At 38.0% G+C, this 19461-nt stretch overlaps 1 protein-coding gene across 2 annotated transcripts in view; it reads right to left on the minus strand.

The window, feature by feature from the left end:
* The window catches only part of LOC124608258 (TBC1 domain family member 9), a 164539-nt gene that overhangs the window by 12870 nt on the left and 132208 nt on the right, over positions 1-19461 (minus strand). For both annotated transcript variants that reach the window (XM_047139973.1, XM_047139972.1), the window contains exons 20-21: positions 11500-11694; positions 1546-1661 (exon numbers count right to left, since the gene is read on the minus strand). In XM_047139973.1, the coding sequence (XP_046995929.1) occupies positions 1546-1661; positions 11500-11694 (311 nt within the window). The remainder of the gene's footprint in view (positions 1-1545; positions 1662-11499; positions 11695-19461) is intronic.

Raw genomic sequence — 19461 nt, forward strand, 5'->3', positions numbered from 1 at the left:
TAGTGGAACCTGAAAAATATGTGGTGGTTGGTACGACACCCTTAGGCTGCAAGCTCTGAGCCTTCGGGTCGCCCATAAAGAGCAGTACTTTGTAGAAGCCACGCCCCCAAACCGCTACTACATGCAGCTTACGGACGTTTCAAGGCGCAGCCTAAACACTACTAACCATTCGGAAAACATCTATCGATACAAACAGTTCCAAAAATGTTGACCGTCGTTATTTTAATCGGAACGGGAAAAATGCGAAATTCGCCCTGATAATTTAAATTATGTAATACGTTCTTGCGAAACTTACTTTAACATATATTTTGGGGCGGCTCCGCCTCAGAGCCTTTAATTACGAGCCGCGCCTGATCAGACATAATGATTTTTGTCTCAGAGCCTCCTGTTAGCATTATCCCAGAGGGAAGTTTGGCTCTGTGGCTTATTGGTCAGCCTGTGGTTTCAACATTCAGTGATACCACGGAAAGACAGGAACTGGGTCCAATGGTGAGGTGAAACGTGAAGAAGCAGCTGCTTGAGTTTTGATAGTACATATTACCAGCTGCAGGAGTTGTGGGTGTGCAAATAAAAAATTCCTTGAATCCACTGATATGCTAGGCAGATAATCTAGCTACTGTTGGTAGGTCAGTTTGATATCAGATGATGACACTACATAGTTTATTAATTTATTTCTCCTCTGTGAAGCTACAAACTGTCACCTATTGTGGAAGCGATGAAGACCTCAAAAATTTCATGACGGTAATTCCAGTCTTCAGTTAGTTCCAAAATAATATGAATTGGCGCTCCATCACATTCCACTAGTGTCAAAAAATTGAATTTAGGCAATGCTAACCAGCAAATGGAATAAAATATTGACCAGGTCTGCCAGTATTTCTAGCTGACTCCTTTGGGAATTAACACTAATCACACATCAGAGATATAAGAATTGTGTGTCTCCTAAGGCAAAACTGCCTTAAGTCTTTTCAGACCTGCAGAAAGAGAAGTAGGTGCTCTAACTTATCAGGTACTTCATATCTCACATTGTCAATGTATCACTCTGTAACACATTCTGGCAACATCAAAAGCTTATGTCCTGTCCAACACTTCCCCTAAATGCATATTTACCCACTTCCATTTTCTTGCCAGCTAACATGTTTCCACATCTTTTTCACTCACTAAATTGCTAAGATATATATGCAGTACACAGGAACAAAGTATAAGAAATTTAGGTACATGTGTAATTAATTGGCCAGTACAGAACTACTCAAACATGCAACAGATAACATACAGTCAAAATGAATAATGTGTGCAACAATAATATCAAAGAATTTAAATCAGAAACAGTTTACTGTGCAAAAGATAGAACAGTACCCTTATCAACAAATAATTAAAATTCTATTCAGAGCACTTCCTTTATACTGATTCTAGTTTGTCTGTTTTTATCAAATCTTGCAAGGCAGGTGGAATATCAAAGAAGAAACCTTCCAATTTTGGCATGTGCTCTATACAGAAAATTTACTATATGAGATTTTGCAAGGATACTATATAAGATATACACTTTACCTGTTCCATTCGTGAGCTCCAGTGAGCAGCTGCAGCATCAGCCAGGCTATCTACGGATTCTTCCCTTTCAAGATAGAACTTTTTCCCAACATCTCCCAACTGTAATAGCAGTGTTCCTAACACAGAGGAAAACAACAGTTCAATAGTGTGAGCTGTTTCACAAATAGGAACCAAGTAAACATTCAATCGATGAAAGCTATCTAATTTACAAAGTAAATAAACTCATCCTATAAAAATATTAATTCTAAGTAACATGTACATCTAATGATTTGTGTATTCAGTCGACACAATGTAGAGGTGCACACAATTATTGTGCCCTGAAGGTAGTCATAGGATGAAAATGGATTTTATTACAATGTTTTTCAAAACATATTCTCTCTCTCATTTTCTAGGAAAATGCACTACACCAGAAAATGTAAGAAGATATTATGATTTTTAAAATACTGTAAACTACCTGTGGATTGATGTGGTAAGCAATACAAGAAGATATTGTTACATCATAATTATTTCTTAAAAGAAAATCTCAAGATAATAATTCCCCTCTCCTTAAAAGTGATCTAATTCCCAGTTCCTAGTATTTTGAATGTCAATGGGACATTAAATTTTTGTCAATGGGACAATAAATTTTACTCATAGGAATATAAAATAAATTCACTTAGCACTCCACTAAAATTAATAAATTTCGTTACACGAGTATCACTCGGAAAGTAAAGAATGATTTGTTTTGACTTGTGACCATGTCTCCCCACCACCATCACTGGCCGACCACTGATCTTTATACTCATCTACCTCAGTTTGGGGGCTGTTATGATACAATAAGATTTTATATTCTCAGTGTGGAATTTTAAAAGTGATTGGTTGGTTGACTGATTTGGGGGAGGGTACCAAACAGCGAGGTCATCAGTCCCATCAGATTAGGGAAGGATGGAGAAGGAAGTCATCCGTGCCCTTTCATAGGAAAAATCCTGGCATTTACTTAAAGTGATTTAGGGAAACCATGGAAAACCTGAATTAGGATGGACGGATGCAGGTTCGAACTGTCATCCTCCCGACTGTGAATCCAGCACGCTAACCACTGTGTCATCTCGCTCAGTAACAAAACTGACAACCTCACCAAGTGCGAGATGCACAGCGCTATCTGTTTTTTGAATGTGCAAGAAGTCCAACTCATTGAAATTTATAGGCAGGTAACTGAGGTTTATGGTAATATATTGAATGAACAATCAGTTTAGAAGTGGTGTATCATGTTTAATGACGGATGGAAGAATATTCACAAAGAAGATCACTTCGGCTGGCCCTCAGTGATGACTGACGGACTCAAAGCAAAGACTGAAACAAAAATCAAAGAAGAAATGTCTTTCACAGTTAGTGGGCTACACTCATTCTTTCCAGACATTTCAAGAACTGTGTTGTACAAGATTGTTAATGCACATCTGGGCTATAAAAAAAGTGTGAGCTAGGTGGGTTCCTCAAATTTTGTAAGATGAACACACAACTAAATAAATGGCAGCTGCACTGAAATTTTTTAGTCACTATGAAAATGATTGTGATGACTTTTTGAATCATATTGTCACCATAAGTGCAGTGGCCTACTGTCAGACCCTTCAACAGCTTGGTCACACCATTAAAAATAAGCAGCATAGGATGATAACCAGTCGAATCATTGCCCTTCATGATAATGCACATCTGCATGGGGCAGGAGGGACATAGGACATGATTCACCTATTTCAGTGGAAAATGTTTCAACATCCGCCTTAAGAGTCTGGACTTAGCACCAAATGATCATCATTTATCCCCCAAATTGAAAGACTTTTTGAGTGGAAGAAGCTACGGAAGTTGTGATGAACTTATAGAAACAGTTGATCAGTGGTTCAACGGGTTGTTGACAACTGAGTGCAGAAGGCATAGAAAAGCTGGTAAAACAGTACAACAAGGCCTAAATTTGAACAGTGACCATGTAGAAAAGTAAGTTGTGTATCAAACTGTATGTAAAATACAGTTTTGTTTAATTATGCCAAATAAAAATTTCTGTAAAAAGAATTCATTACTTCCGAATGACTCTCATAGATGCAGTAACTTAGACCTCAGCCACAAAAATCACAAAGAATAATTCCTCAGATATCAAATTCTTGAGGTACATTAGTTCAAGCATATTAACTGTTTTTAATACTGTGTGTCAGCATTCATATGCACAATGTAAGAGGGGATTATAAATGAAGCTATTCAGTTCAATTCACATTTTCTGTTTTCTAGCAAGTTATGTAGTGTGGATTTTCTATGTCAAACATTATAAATTTAACTTATTTTATTTAAATCAACATAAAGATAGTGCATAAAGTTACCAACCATGAAGCCTAAGAGGAAAATCCAGTTCTACATCTATATACTCTGCAAGCCACCTTACAGTGTGTGGCAGAAGGTAATTCGTGTACCACTGTCACTTTCTCCCCCTTTCCTATTTCATCTGCAAATGATGTACAGGAAAAACAGCTTTTGGTAAGCCTTAGTGTACGCTCAAATCTCTTTGATTTTATCTTCATGGAATTTTCATGATTTTCACATAGGAGAAAGTAAGATACTTTTTGTCTCATTTAGGAATATACTGTCCCAGAAATTTAACAGTAAATCATAATGTGATGCACCATGTCTTTCTTGTACCATCTGCCAGTGGAGTTTAATGACTATCAGTGTGATAGTTTCTCATTTACCATTAATTTGTTCAATCAATTATAATGTCCCACCGATCCTACCAAGAACAGCCACCAGTCAGGCATGTGAAACAAGTCAGGGTATATTAACAAAAGAACAGGAAATCTTAAACTTACTCTTTATCCCATATAAACAATAAATAGTGTGTGACTATTAATGTCTACTTCTGATGCAAGCATTGCTGCTTGTTTGAAACTACATAATATCAGTCTTTGTAAGATTAAGACAAACTGTTAGCTATGACCAACTTCTATGGCTAATAAACTACCATGTGAATGCTAAGGTCGAGTCTGGATTCTGCTTGTTTCATTAGCAAAAATTAAAATATTTGAACTACCCTTTGAAGTCTTTGGAAGAGAATTTATGTCTGTAAAAACATGTGTGGGCCCAGTATCAATTCTTGTAAGAATCCACATATTATGTTCCCCCATAGTGAGGTTACTTTCATGCCTGTGTCAGTCTGTTAATCAGACCCTCTGCTTTCTGTTACAAAAGTAAGACTCCATCCTGACAAGAGGTATGTCACTAATGTGATAAAACTTAAAATATTCCCATTGATGACCTGTAAACTGTCATTACTACAAGCTTGTGTATTTCCTGATACACTATTGTAGGACAGCATTCAAAGGGCTGTTTGATACCATATTCATTAACCTGGAGGGCTTGGGATATAACTCCATTTTCTGCTTTTACAGCCTGTCTCCCTTTCTTCTACCCCCATGAACCATGGACCTTGACGTTGGTGGGGAGGCTTGCGTGCCTCAGTGATACAGATGGTTGTACCGTAGGTGCAACCACAATGGAGGGGTAGCTGTTGAGAGGTCAGACAAACGTGTGGTTCCTGAAGAGGGGCAGCAGCCTTTTCAATAATTGCAGGGGCAGCAGTCTGGATGATTGACTGATCTGGCCTTGTAACACAAACCAAAACGGCCTTGCTGTGCTGGTACTGTGAACGGCTGAAAGCAAGGGGAAACTACAGCTGTAATTTTTCCCGAGGGCATACAGCTTTACTGTTTTTACCCTCTTGGGTAAAATATTCCGGAGGTAAAATAGTCCCTCATTCGGATCTCCGGGCGGGGACTACTCAGGAGGACGTCATTATCAGGAGAAAGAAAACTGGCATTCTATGGATTGGAGCGTGGAATGTCAGATCCCTTAATCGGGCAGGTAGGTTAGAAAATTAAAAAAGGGAAATGGATAGGTTAAAGTTAGATATAGTGGGAATTAGTGAAGTTCGGTGGCAGGAGGAACAAGACTTTTGGTCAGGTGAATACAGGGTTATAAATACAAAATCAAATAGGGGTAATGCAGGAGTAGATTTAATAATGAATAAAGAAATAGGAGTGCAGGTAAGCTACTATAAACGGCACAATGAACGCATTATTGTGGCCAAGATAGACACGAAGCGCATGCCTACTACGGTAGTTCAAGTTTATATGCCAACTGGTTCTGCAGATGATGAAGAAATTGAGGAAATGTATGATGAGATAAAAGAAATTATTCAGGTAGTGAAGGGAGACGAAAATTTAATAGTCATGGGTGACTGGAATTCGAGAGTAGGAAAAGGGAGAGAAGGAAACATAGTGGGTGAATATGGATTGGGGGAGAGAACTGAAAGAGGAAACCGTCTGGTAGAATTTGCACAGAGCATAACTTAATCATAGCTAACACTTGGTTCAAGAATCTTAAAAGGAGGTTGTATACATGGAGGAATCCTGGAGATACTAGAAGGTATCAAATAGATTATATAATGGTAAGACAGAGATTTAGGAACCAAGTTTTAAATTGTAAAACATTTCCAGGGGCAGATGTGGACTCAGACCACAATCTATTGGTTATGAACTGTAGATCAAACCTGAAGAAACTGCAAAAAGGTAGGAATTTAAGGAGATGGGACCTGGATAAACTGAAAGAACCAGAGGTTGTAGAGAGTTTCTGGGAGAGCATAAGGGAACAATTGACAGGAATGGGGGAAAGAAATACAGTAGAAGAAGAATGGGTAGCTCTGAGGGATGAAATAGTGAAGGCAACAGAGGATCAAGTAGGTAAAAAGACGAGAGCTAGTAGAAATCCTTGGGTAACAGAAGAGATATTGAATTTAATTGATGAAAGGAGAAAATATAAAAATGCAGTAAATGAAGTAGGCAAAATGGGATACAAACGTCTCAAAAATGAGATTGACAGGAAGTGCAAAATGGCTAAGCAGGGATGGATAGAGGACAAATGTAAGGATGTAGAGGCTTATCTCACTAGGGGTAAGATAGATACTGCCTACAGGAAAATTAAAGAGACCTTTGGAGAAAAGAGAACCACTTGTATGAATATCAAGAGCTCAGATGGAAACCCAGTTCTAAGCAAAGAAGGGAAAGCAGAAAGGTGGAAGGAGTATATAGAGTGTCTATACAAGGGTGATGTACTTGAGGACAATATTTTGGAAATGGAATAGGATGTAGATGAAGATGAAATGGGAGATATGATTCTGCATGAAGAGTTTGACAGAGCACTGAAAGACCTGAATCGAAACAAGGCCCCGGGAGTAGACAACATTCCATTAGAATACTGACGGCCTTGGGAGAGCCAGTCCTGACAAAACTCTACCATCTGGTGAGCAAGATGCATGAGACAGGCGAAATATCCTCAGACTTCAAGAAGAATATAATAATTCCAATTCCAAAGAAAGCAGGTGTTGACAGATGTGAAAATTACCAAACTATCAGTTTAATAAGTCACAGTTGCAAAATACTAATGCGAATTCTTTACAGACGAATGGAAAAACTGGTAGAAGCCGACCTCGGGGAAGATCAGTTTGGATTTCGCAGAAATTTTGGAACACGTGAGGCAATACTGACACTACGACTTATCTTAGAAAATAGATTAAGGAAAAGCAAACCTACGTTTCTAGCATTTGTAGACTTAGAGAAAGCTTTCGACAATGTCGACTGGAATACTCTCTTTCAAATTCTACAGATGGCAGGGGTAAAATACAGGGAGCGAAAGGCTATTTACAATTTGTACAGAAACCAGATGGCAGTTAAAAGAGTCGAGGGGCATGAAAGGGAAGCAGCAGTTGGGAAGGGAGTGAGACAGGATTGTAGCCTGTCCCCGATGTTATTCAATCTGTATATTGAGCAAGCAGTAAAGGAAACAAAAGAAAAATTCGGAGTAGGTATTAAAATCCATGGAGAAGAAATAAAAACTTTGAGGTTCGCCAATGACATTGTAATTCTGTCAGAGACAGCAAAGGACTTGGAAGAGCAGTTGAACAGAATAGACAGTGTCTTGAAAGGAGGGTATAAGATGAACATCAACAAAAGCAAAACGAGGATAATGGAATGTAGTCGAATTAAGTCGGGTGATGCTGAGGAAATTAGATTAGGAAATGAGACGCTTAAAGTGGTAAAGGAGTTTTGCTATTTGGGGAGCAAAATAACTGATGATGGTTGAAGTAGAGAGGATATAAAATGTAGACTGGCAATGGCAAGGAAAATGTTTCTGAAGAAGAGAAATTTGTTAACATCGAGCAAAGATTTAAGTGTCAGGAAGTCATTTCTGAAAGTATTTGTATGGAGTGTAGCCATGTATGGAAGTGAAACATGTACGATAAATAGTTTGGACAAGAAGAGAATAGAAGCTTTCAAAATGTGGTGCTACAGAAGAATGCTGAAGATTAGATGGGTAGATCACATAACTAATGAGAAGGTATTGAACAGAATTGTGGAGAAGAGAAGTTTGTGGCACAACTTGACAAGAAGGAGGGAATGGTTGGTAGGACATGTTCTGAGGCATCAAGGGATTACAAATTTAGCATTCGAGGGCAGCGTGGAGGGTAAAAATTGTAGAGGGAGACCAAGAGATGAATACACTAAGCAGATTCAGAAGGATGTAGGTTGCAGTAAGTACTTGGAGATGAAGAAGCTTGCACAGGATAGTGTAGCATGGAGAGCTGCATCAAACCAGTCTCAGGACTGAAGACAACAACAACAACACATCAAGATGTACCTGTTCAATTTCAGTTGTTTCCATATGATGTTTTGATATGGATAACAAATCTGCTGAAATTCCACCTATTCTTTCATTTTACTGTAATGATATAAGAAGTTCTTCCCTTTTATTAATGAGGCTTACGATGTTTTGATGTTAAGACACTAAATGCATTTTCTTTAATGTCCTTGGTCCAATCCAACCTACTGTATTTTGTTCTGCTAGAAGGTTTTTTTTTTTAACTATATTTATTCTGTATCTCTGTATTTTATATGCATTTGCCTTAAAAATGTCTAGGAAACATACTGAAAATCATGAAGATGGGATGAATGTTGCCTATTGATGGAATCATTCAGATGTAAAACATGATGTCTATGATTTGACCAAGTGATGGGCAATATATAAATCATACCCATGTGTGAACATTCATCTCCCCTCAGAAATTTTACTACATTTGTATCAACACATTCGACCAAATGTTTTATTCAGGGCTTATTGTATCACTCAAAGAGTGACATGATCTTCATGCTAGTGTGAGCAGCATCCTTAGCAATGTGTCTAATGTTAGACTCAATTACACAATTGTGGTTACAGCAAGTGACATATCACAGAGCCATGTACTAAATGAACCCACTGCAAAATGGAAAGAAGATGTGGGTCTAATATCCCATTAGCAATGAGACTGAGCACAAGCATGGACTGGAAAAGAAAATTAGCCACATCATTTTCATAGGGACCATCTCAGTACTTGCCTTCAGCAGTTTAGCTAACCAAAGAAAACTTTAATTTGGACAGTCAAATGTCGATATGAATACGTGTCCTTCCAAATCAGAGTCCTGTGTGCACTGTGCTGCCTCAGTGGATTTCATAAATACAGTGTTTTCCACAATTCAATAAACTGCAATAAGAGATGATCTGCTACTACAAATTTCATTTAAAATAATAAGAACATTGGCAGATGTGCTAAATATACTAAGAAAAGAAAAAATGTATCTTCTAAATGTTCTGGAAGATATTCAAATCATCAGGATTAACACAATAAGTAGCATGAAAGGAGATGTATCTTTCACCAGAAAATAATGGAATATATCTAGTGTTGGTGAAAGTCTCAGGTAATCACAGCTCTGCATTTCTACTGCTTTCTCAAGTAAGAGATCTCCAAGTTGGAATGAATTAAATGATCAGTAAAGATCTTGAGTCCCAAAGTGCTGTCAGCACAGTGGCTATGCATCAGGAGTTGAAAATAATGGCATACAATGGTTTACAAGGCCCTAATGAACCACTTATTTTTATTGTCAGTGTTAAGTGATGCTTGAAGTGGTGTAAAGTGCAATGCCACTGGACAATGGATGACTGGAAATGAGAGACTGGAGTGATGAATCACACTATATCCTGCACCACATTGATGAGAGAGTATGAGTTTGGCAACTGCCTGGAGAATGTTACCTGCTATCTTGTGTAGCAGCAAAAATGAAGTATGGAGGAGGCTGTATCATGGTATGGGAGTGTTTTCTGTTGTTAGGGTGTGGTACACATATTGTGCTTAAGAAAATGCTAAATACAGAAGGATACGAACACATTTTATAGTATTGCGTACTGCATACGGTAAAGGAAAAGTTCAGTGATGGTGACCAATTGTATCAGCATAACAATCCATCCAGTCATAAACCACCACCCGAAAGGCGATGGTTTGTGGACAATAACATTCATTCATGAAACGGACTGCTAGTTCAAAACTGAACCCAATGGAACACCTTTGGGATGAGGTAGAATTCTGACTTCGCTCTAGACCCAATATCACAACTACTTTCTCTGGTTTTGGCTCTCAAGGAAGAATGGGCTGCCATTCCTTCACTAACATTCAAACCCCTCACTGAAAGTGTCCCCAGCAGAGTTCATCCCATCATTAAGGTGAAGGGTGGATGCACTCCAATGTGAATTTCCACGAATAGCATCTGGAGACTTGATTTTCGTAAACAAGCTGATCTAACTTTTACTACATACATAAAACCTTATGTTACATTCAATCCTAGATTTTCTATTATTGTAACTTCTACTTTCCACTCACTGTAGCTACTGATTCAATATATTAAGTGCAGGTATAATTAACATATTTATTACCTAATTTCATAGAGCAACTGTTTCTATGATATGAGCACTGTTATATTCCTAGTCGTTTCATAATTCCAAACAGAACTGAACTCAAGACACAACTCAATATGGTGTTATGTTCACATATAAACTTTAGTAAAATTATAGATAAAGTAATTATGTGTTTAAGTAAAATCTGATATATTCTGATGGTTATTATGTAAATTTGAAGCTGATGGAATGTATATTACTGAATTCTGACTAGAAAATTGGGATTTATATTTTTCTTTAACTATGCCAGGGTGCATTTCATTACTCTGTAATCAATGTTTGTAATTACAACTAAGCTGAAGTACTACTGTTGCCAATATTCACACTGCTTTTAATTATTAAAAATAACATATACTCCAGTGGCTGCACATACAAAAGCAGTGTCAGTGTGAGTTCAGTGCAAGATTAGTTCATGGGAGTGTTGGTTCACATCATGTTAACAAAAGCTGAGTGTGTGAGGTAAGCCAAAATTTACTTTGTTCTGTGAAAATTCAGTCCACACTCAAAGTTATTAAATCGAATATGTGAACATGAGCATATTCAACTGATTATCATCTTCAACAAATGAGTTCAATTCCAAAAGTACTGTTTCAATCTTTTGCCACAACACCCTGCAATTGCACCACATTTTGTAGTTATGATGAAGCACACACAATTTTTTTTCTTATTGTTTTTTCTTTGGTGGGGGGAGGGTGTTACAACATTACAACAACAATTTATGAGTTTACAGATTAAATTTCGCTTTCTCCTTTGCTTCCCTTGTAAGACCTTCTGTTTTTATGCTAGATCTCGACAAAGAAAAAAATCTGAAAGTGGCCACTATATTTCACAAATGGTCACAAACTTCTCACTCGTAACATCTATTTGACACACCTGTCAATCACTATTCAAACTGCTTTTAGTCTTCATATGCCATAGCGAATTCTCTCTAGAAGTCATATTGTGCTACTAACTGTGAGTAGTTAGAAATTTTCTTTATTTACGTGGGAGAGGTAATATAATGCCATAATACAGAGCACACAACAGCAAGCACAAGTAACTACCACTACTAAGAGCAAGAGTCAATAAATGTTCAGGTATGATAAATATTTTAGAATGTTTCTAAAATGTCATTTTGCTTACCTACACTTGCAATACAGTGAAATACCTCCTGGTCCTCTGGCTGTGCTTCAAACAAACCGTACATTGTCTTCCACAGTACAATGAAGTGTGGTTGTCCCATACGAGGCACTGCTTTCAGCTGAGAACGAGAATCTTTCTTTTCCACAAGAGAACGTAAACTGCTGAGACTGCGAACCTCCCACAGTGACTGCTCCCCTGTAAATGTAATATTGAGTTTCTCACAAATTCAGTAGTTAAAAAAATTGATTTTATTTATTATTATTTATTCAAATAAACCTTTTAGTGGGTACAATAAATCAACTTTGGTTTTGCTTCTGTGTGTTTAATTTTTGTTGCTCCCAGACACCCTTCATCCTTAGAGAATGCTGTTCCTTTACATCCTAGTTTCACTTTCTTCCTTTTACAGACCTCTTTTCTTTCCTGAAATCCTGCTTTTTGTGTTGCTCCTCTAAAAAGTATTCTGTTATCTATTACATCCATTTTAATTCCTGTGTTTTTCATATATTTGTCAATTTCAGTGAACCATGTGGGTTTGGATTTGTAGCTGTTTATTAAGTTGAAGATCTGCTTGGTTAGTCTGGTATTTTCCATTCGGTATGTGTGGTCTTAAAACTAGTCTTATTTTCCTCACTAGATCGGTTAGCTCTTTCACTTTCAAACAGAGCTCTCTGTTTGATCTTAATTTGTATCCAATATCACTATTAGTTCTTGGTCCCAGTATTATCCTTACAATTCTTCTTTCAATTTTTTCCAGTTTTTCAAGATCCACAAATCTTGTTAATTTAAGTGTTTCTGCTGCATATGTTGTTTCAGGCCTTACCACTGTTTGATAGTATTTTATTTTTGTGTTCCAAGGCAAAGTTTTATGTCATTTGGAATTAGACTTTACAAATATGAAATCAGGTCATTCAACATCACCAGTGTATTCTACAATCAACTTTTCAGTGAAATTACCAACAACTGAGATCACACATGTCAACTGCCCAAGTCTTCTTGCTCAAATGAACACATAACTACATTCTGTAATAATGTTTCAATTATCATTCTTTATGTTGTTCACAAGAAGCTGGAGAAGGAAACTGAAACAGTCATACAAGCAATAGGAAATGTGGGACAAGCAGGGATAACAGGTCAGAGTTAAGAGAAACGTTTGCCAGATGGTGAAGCGTAGGGGAGAATACAAAGAAAGCTAAGTCAAATGGCATGGGGCAGGTGGGAGGGGATTGTGGTAGAATGGAGAGAGGTGTATGTATTGATATTAGCTAATCAATCTCTCTCTCTCTCTCTCTCTCTCTCTCTCTCTCTCTCTCTCTCTCTCTCTCTCTCTCACTCACTCACTCACTCACTCACTCACTCACTCACTCGTCATAAAGATTGAAAAGTACATAGAAGCATAAACAATAATGGGAATTCCTGGATGGTGCCATACATAAGATAAAATAAACGAAATGCAGCCACTCACCTACAGTGGACCGATGAGTGGAGCACAGAAACACTCAACAGGAAATGCCCACACTAGCCTGCAGTAGCCAGAGGAATGTGCATTTGGGTGTCTGTGTTAACGTGTGTAATTTTACTTGAAAAACAGCAAGCACTCAAAACTTAGTGTGAATAGTGTTTCCTCTTACATGTTTCGATGTTCCACACAGCACTCCACTATAGGCGAGTGGTTGCCTTTCCTTTATTTTCTGTAAAATGATTTTAGTTCCAATTGCCTGGGACCAAAATATAGACACTATCACCTGACTTCTGAGCCATTCCATAGTTCAGCATATCAGTCCAATGTTGTACCATCTGTGCATGACTTACATGAGGTATGTACATGGGTAAGATCCAACTGGTTTAATTTTCTGGAATATTAATTGCAACTTCATGTAATAAGTGTGTTAGAAATCATAGAATGAAGGCTTTCACAACTGGATGACATAGCTGCTGGTAAGCCTTTCGGCACATGAGGTCATGGTCCAAGAAACTCTTCTGTTTCTGACGTTTCGTCCAGGACTGCACTGGACCTTCTTGTTACGTTGCAGAGACTTGTCTTCTATACTGAACTTTTTAAAGCTGAAGAGGATGTTCCGGACAGCTCGGGTGCATCAGATTTTTGATTGTACAGAAAAAGCACTACTCCAAGGAAGGATGCATTACACAAGACAAGCAATGGATTCTGTTGACCGTAACTTACTGAAACTCCATTTATTCCTAGCTAGTAAGATACAGATAGATCTGTGGAATAAAATAGATTACCTAATGTTTACATCAATGGAAGCTATGGTGGAAATGACTACTAGTAGACGCAAGAAAAAGTTTGGGAAGTTAGAAACTAATGTAGCAGCTACAAGCAATACGATGATGTCTGATACTGTTATCTTAAGATGAGATTTCCGTCCTTGCAAAAGGAGGAAACTATGCTATAATACCTATGAGAGTACCAGTTGAAGATTTTACCATGAATACAGAAGCAGGTGTATGAAATCTCCCAAAGGAAACTGCAAATGAAATTCGAATCAAAACCACCAGGGTCTTATGCCACAGTAAACCTTTGGAAAGTAATTTAACAAAATGCGAGAGAAGGCTCTCGGAGATTTAAATGCAGATGAAAAGATAGTGGATCTTCCTGCTGATAAAGGGACTGCTACTGTTATTTTGAATACAGAGGAGTTTGGACCTTGTAACCTCAGGACAATACAAAAAAAAACTTACAAAGGACCCCACAGCCAGTGTACTGAGGAAAACAAGTAATCTAAGTCATCTACCTCGGTTCAAAAAGAAGATAAAAGAGCTTTGTCGAAGATTGAAGCTGTGTGTCGCAGACTGTATGGTGTACACAAAATTCATAAAGTAGATTTTTCTTTGAGACCCATAGTTAGTGGCATCAATTCTACCATGTACGAAATAGCAAGATATCTGGCAACTTCTTTACAACCATGTATCGGTAAAACTGACTCATATATAAAAGACTCATCTTTTTGTTAAGAAACTTTAAGGGCTAATTCTGGCTCCTGAAGATATTCTTGTAAGTTTTGACATAGTGTCATTATTCACTATGATTCCAATTAATGAAGTTATGATTTTCATAATGGATAATTTTCCAGGAGATCTGATTGCACTTTTTAGACATTGCCTTACTTTCAGTCAGTTCCAGTGGGATGATGAATTTTATGAACAACTTTATGGTGTAGCAATGGGTAACCCATTAGGTCCTGCGATCACTAATTTCTATAGGGAGAAATTTGAAAAATCGGGTCTGGACAAAGCAAATAAGAAACCATTTCACTGGTATCGGTTTGTAGGTGACATTTGTGGTTTGGTCCCATGGTAGAAAGGGCAAATAAAATTAATCCGAAAATCCAGTTCACCATGGAAATGGAAAATGATAACAGAATATCTTTCTACAATATTTCAGTTATGAGATGGTCCGATGGAAGTTTGGAACATAAAGTTTTTCAGAAAGTAGCACATACCGACAGATATTGGCATAAAAACTCCAATCACCATCCACAACGAAAGAGACGTGACTTTAAAAGTCTTGTCGATAGAGCCGAACGGATATGCACATCGGAACACTTGGATGCTCAAATAAAACATCTGAGGCAGGTCTTCAAGAAAAATGCCTACTCACAGAAAGAAATAAAAAGAATTTTGCAACCAAGAAACATAAGACCACAGGACAAGGTTGAACCACAACGACGGAAAAGCACAGCTTCTCTCCCTTTTATTAAAAAAGTAACGGATCAGATCAGTAAGATTTTACAGAAGCATGACATCAGAATGGTCTTTAGACCAACAAATAAAATAAGTCAAGAACTCCAATCTGTAAAGGATGAGCCCTGCTCTGAATAAATGTGGCGTATATAAAATTCTGTGTACGTGTGGTAAAGTTTATATTGGAACTATCAAGAGGAGCGTAAATACATGCATATAAAAGCACAAAAGTCTTTGCTGACTAAGTAAAATACAGAAATCAGTTGTTGCAGAGCATGCTCTTCAGTCAGGAAATCACAAAGTGAAGTTTCCTGGAATGGAAATTTTATCTACAACATCAAATTATTATCCACACCTATTTAGAGAAGCCACTGAAATTTATAAGTATCAGGATAATTTTAAAAGGAAATAAGAGACAATGAAACTTAGCGACATATGGACAGTAGCTCTGCAGAATCGCTAGACAATTTTATCTTTGACAAGATGACAATCGATAGTTATGTTTTATCTTTGACAAGGATTATCTCTGCTCACCATGTGTTACTTCAACCAAGCCCCCTTTCCTAAAGTATATATGGCGCTCTCAGACGTCCGACCAGTCAGTCAGTAAGACTCAACATATGAGCCCCTCTGAGGATGTCAAGTGCAATCCTGGACGAAATGTCAGGAACAAAAGAGTTTCTTGGACCACGACCTCACATCCCAAAAGGCTTACCAGAAGCTATGTTAGAAGTACCACAAAAATTTATTATCAGTCTATACAATATAATATAAATAAATACATTTTACCTCCACTCCTAAATACATTCACAATTCACACATATCGAACTTTGCATCTCTTGCACCCCCACTATATTTCCATTTTTTATGCAAACTTTACAGAGTCTTAATGGCCTTGATGATGTAATTGTGTCAATATGCTTAGGACAATGGTGCCTGCGAGTCGCGTGTGGTCTCTCTGGTACATCTCCATATGGTATTCATCCTCATCCCTTATTGTCTGCTTCTGGTATATTCGCCAGTAATGATTTGACCATTTCAATCCTATAATCAACATAACTCTTGCTTTTTCCATTATTTACTTTGTTGCACAAAATGCATGAAATGAAAAGATCAATATCAAACATATAAAAGAAAATTTTTGAATATCCTTTCATGTACTTTCTCATGATTGGGAAGTAGGTTGATATTTGGCATTGCCAATCAATTCCAATCATTTCTTGTTATGCTCAATAAAGTAACTTGGTTTCGAAGTACAATGGGATCCTTGTGTTATCATTCCTATTGTTTCATATTTTGTTGTCACAAGATGAACCTCTTCTTTATCTTTCATTTTATAATGAGTATTCAATTACAGCCATTCATTCTATATTCCCTTCTTTAATTTTACTTTATAGAAATCTTCTGGCATATTGTTTCTATTCACACTTACTGTGCCAATGGCATTTGTTTTATAATAGTGTGTAGTGACATAAATAATTTTGGTAAAGAATACAAATTACCTAGGTATACAGTGTGATCTCTGTGTAATGTCAAGTGTGATAGCTCCTTTACAACACTTTCAGAGGTGCTAACTTCATAACTTATCATGGCTCGCATATATTACAAAGTCATAGCAATAACCTGAATCTGACTCTCATAACTTGTAAAATTTAATACAAAATACTGCCCTTTCTGATGGATTGAATGGTTTGTAAGATACGCATTTCTTAAATTTCATGAGCATTTCATCAATAGTACTGTGCTGTTTCATTGTATACATTGTATACACTTCTTTAAATTTTTGATACAAATACTTATTCATAGGTCTTATCTCTCTCTCTCTTTCTCTCTCTCTCTCTGCAACCAGATCATGATTTGTAAAGTGCAAATACTTTTTAATTTCAAGATATCTTTTTAGCGACATTGTTTTTCTAAATATGAGCATTTCTGTAACAGCCTCTTCAATCAGTTCAGTTGAATTCTTGTTTTTTCACTAGTGCTATTATTATGGACAATGCAAATTACCTTTTAATTTTATTACTGGCCGTAGGAAACCAATTGTTCTTGGTGTAGTCTCTAGTTATGTACAAAATTGCTTCAAGGAGTTTCCACCTTTTCTTTTTCAATCTGCCAGAAAAATAGCTTTTGTTATACTTATGGGGAACATCATTGGGGGAAATAATTACTTCCTCTGCAGTTTTATTTGACATGGACATTTTTGTATGGGTACACAACAGCAAGGTCTTTAGCGCCCACACGAAAACAGATTGAGACGAGTGTCAGTAACATGTACAGAACAGAAAGATAAAGCAGCATGTAAAACATAGGTACAAAAGCTGGAAAACTATGAGTGTACCCACACAGAACCACAGAATGAAGTATTGCATCAGTAGTAACGTACTAACGACACAGGAGAAAAAAAAAAAAAAAAAAAAAAAAAAAAAAAAAAAAAAAAAAAAAAAAAAAGGGGGAGAAGCCAGCAGCTCTGCAACACAATAAAACCTCCAGCCTAAAAGTTTATCCAGAGTCCAGACACAAATCATCAGCTAAAATAGAGGATAGGTCCCCACCAATATTTGGTTCTGCCCTTGCATCACAGTATAAAATGCACTCCATTAAAATATGGCAGATGGAGATGTGCATGCCACAAGCATCACAAAACGGGAATTCTCTCACCATAGTAAAAAGCTGTATGTGAGAGAGCAGTGCCCAATTCTAAGATGCATGGGGACCACTTCATCCCGCCTGAGCAACTGGCACGAGGAACGCAATGGCCAAGTTGTTCACATCGCCAACCGCAGCTTACTGGCTGTCACCGCCAGCCATTCCTCATCCCACAACTGCATGCACTTCCTGTGCAGTGCAGAAACGACAGGACACTGTGCCACATCCTGTCCTCTGCAGGCCTCCTTGGCACCCCAATCAGTGTGTTCATTTCCCCATACCCCTACACGACCTGGCACCCAGCCGAATAACATCTGCTTACCCTGTCATTGGAGCAAGTAGAGTTGCTCATATATCAGCCGGACCAATTGCTCAGCTGGGCACAGGTTCTTTAACGATTGTCAAGCACTAAGGGAATCTGAGCAAATGAGAAACTGTTTGCACCGAATATGACGCATCTGCTCCAGTGCTTTCAAGATCACATGGAGCTCTGCTGAGAAAATGGTATACTCATCAGGAAGGCGAATCCTGGTGACATGGTCGCCAAAGGAATTCCCTTCCTTGGAACCATCAGTGCACACTATTGCGAAACTGTGATGCATATCTAAATTGTTAAAAAAACAGAGATTGAAATGTAAAATGTGATGTACGATCTTTCTTAAAATTTGTCAAGTCTAAGATAAGTCCGGAGAAGCCAAGGTGGAAATCTGCTCCCACTGTGATGTAAAACATGAAGACCAGCCAAACCCATCTCTAGAAGGCAAACCTGTGCACGAATCCAACAGGGACTCGTTGCCTGTTGCTAGTTACGAAAAAGCTTTCCAGTGGAGGCTGAGCAACAGTATGGTAGGTGGGTGTGTATGGAGTCGACAGTGTTTTATGTGCCTGGCGCACCATAAGTAGCCATCACCTGATGTGAAGTGGTGGTTCACCAGCCACTGCACAGAGGCGTGGTATGGGGCTTGTTCTGAATGCCCCAGTGGCCAATGAATCCCTTCATGGTGCACCATGTCCAACATCTTTAAATAAGAGGGGGTCTCACAGGCCCATACAACATGCACCCATAATTGAGCTGAGATCGCACAAATGCCATGTAAAATCGGAGCAGACAAGTCCTTAAGATGTGGTAACCTTGTAAGCTTAGAGTCAAATATGATGCCCAGAAACCTCACTGTGTCTTTAAAAGTCAGGGCAGTGTCCCTCATCCTCAACCCAGGAAAGTTTAAATTGGACTGAGAACAGTCAAAAAGAACACACATGGACTTCCTGGTGGAAAACTTAAAACCACTCTTCTGCGCCCATTCATCCAAAACATTGTGGATTTAGTTGCAACTGAAGTATTGTCGTTGCGAGGCTTGAAGAAGAGCACAATGCAGAGAAGTCATCCAGAAACAAGGAACACTGGACAGGACTTGTCTCTATGGACTTAATGCTATTAATAGCTATGGCAAAGACAGTCACACTTAAAACTACACACCATTCTCCTGCTCAAAGCGATCAAACAAGACGTCACTGACTCTGTATCTAAAATATCGTGGTGAGAGGAAGCACTCAATAAAAATGGGAAGATAACCATGAAAATTCCATTTGTGAAGCTCCTCCAGGGTAAGATGC

The sequence above is a fragment of the Schistocerca americana genome, chromosome 1 (assembly GCF_021461395.2).
Source record: "Schistocerca americana isolate TAMUIC-IGC-003095 chromosome 1, iqSchAmer2.1, whole genome shotgun sequence".
Taxonomy (NCBI): Eukaryota; Metazoa; Arthropoda; class Insecta; order Orthoptera; family Acrididae; genus Schistocerca; species Schistocerca americana.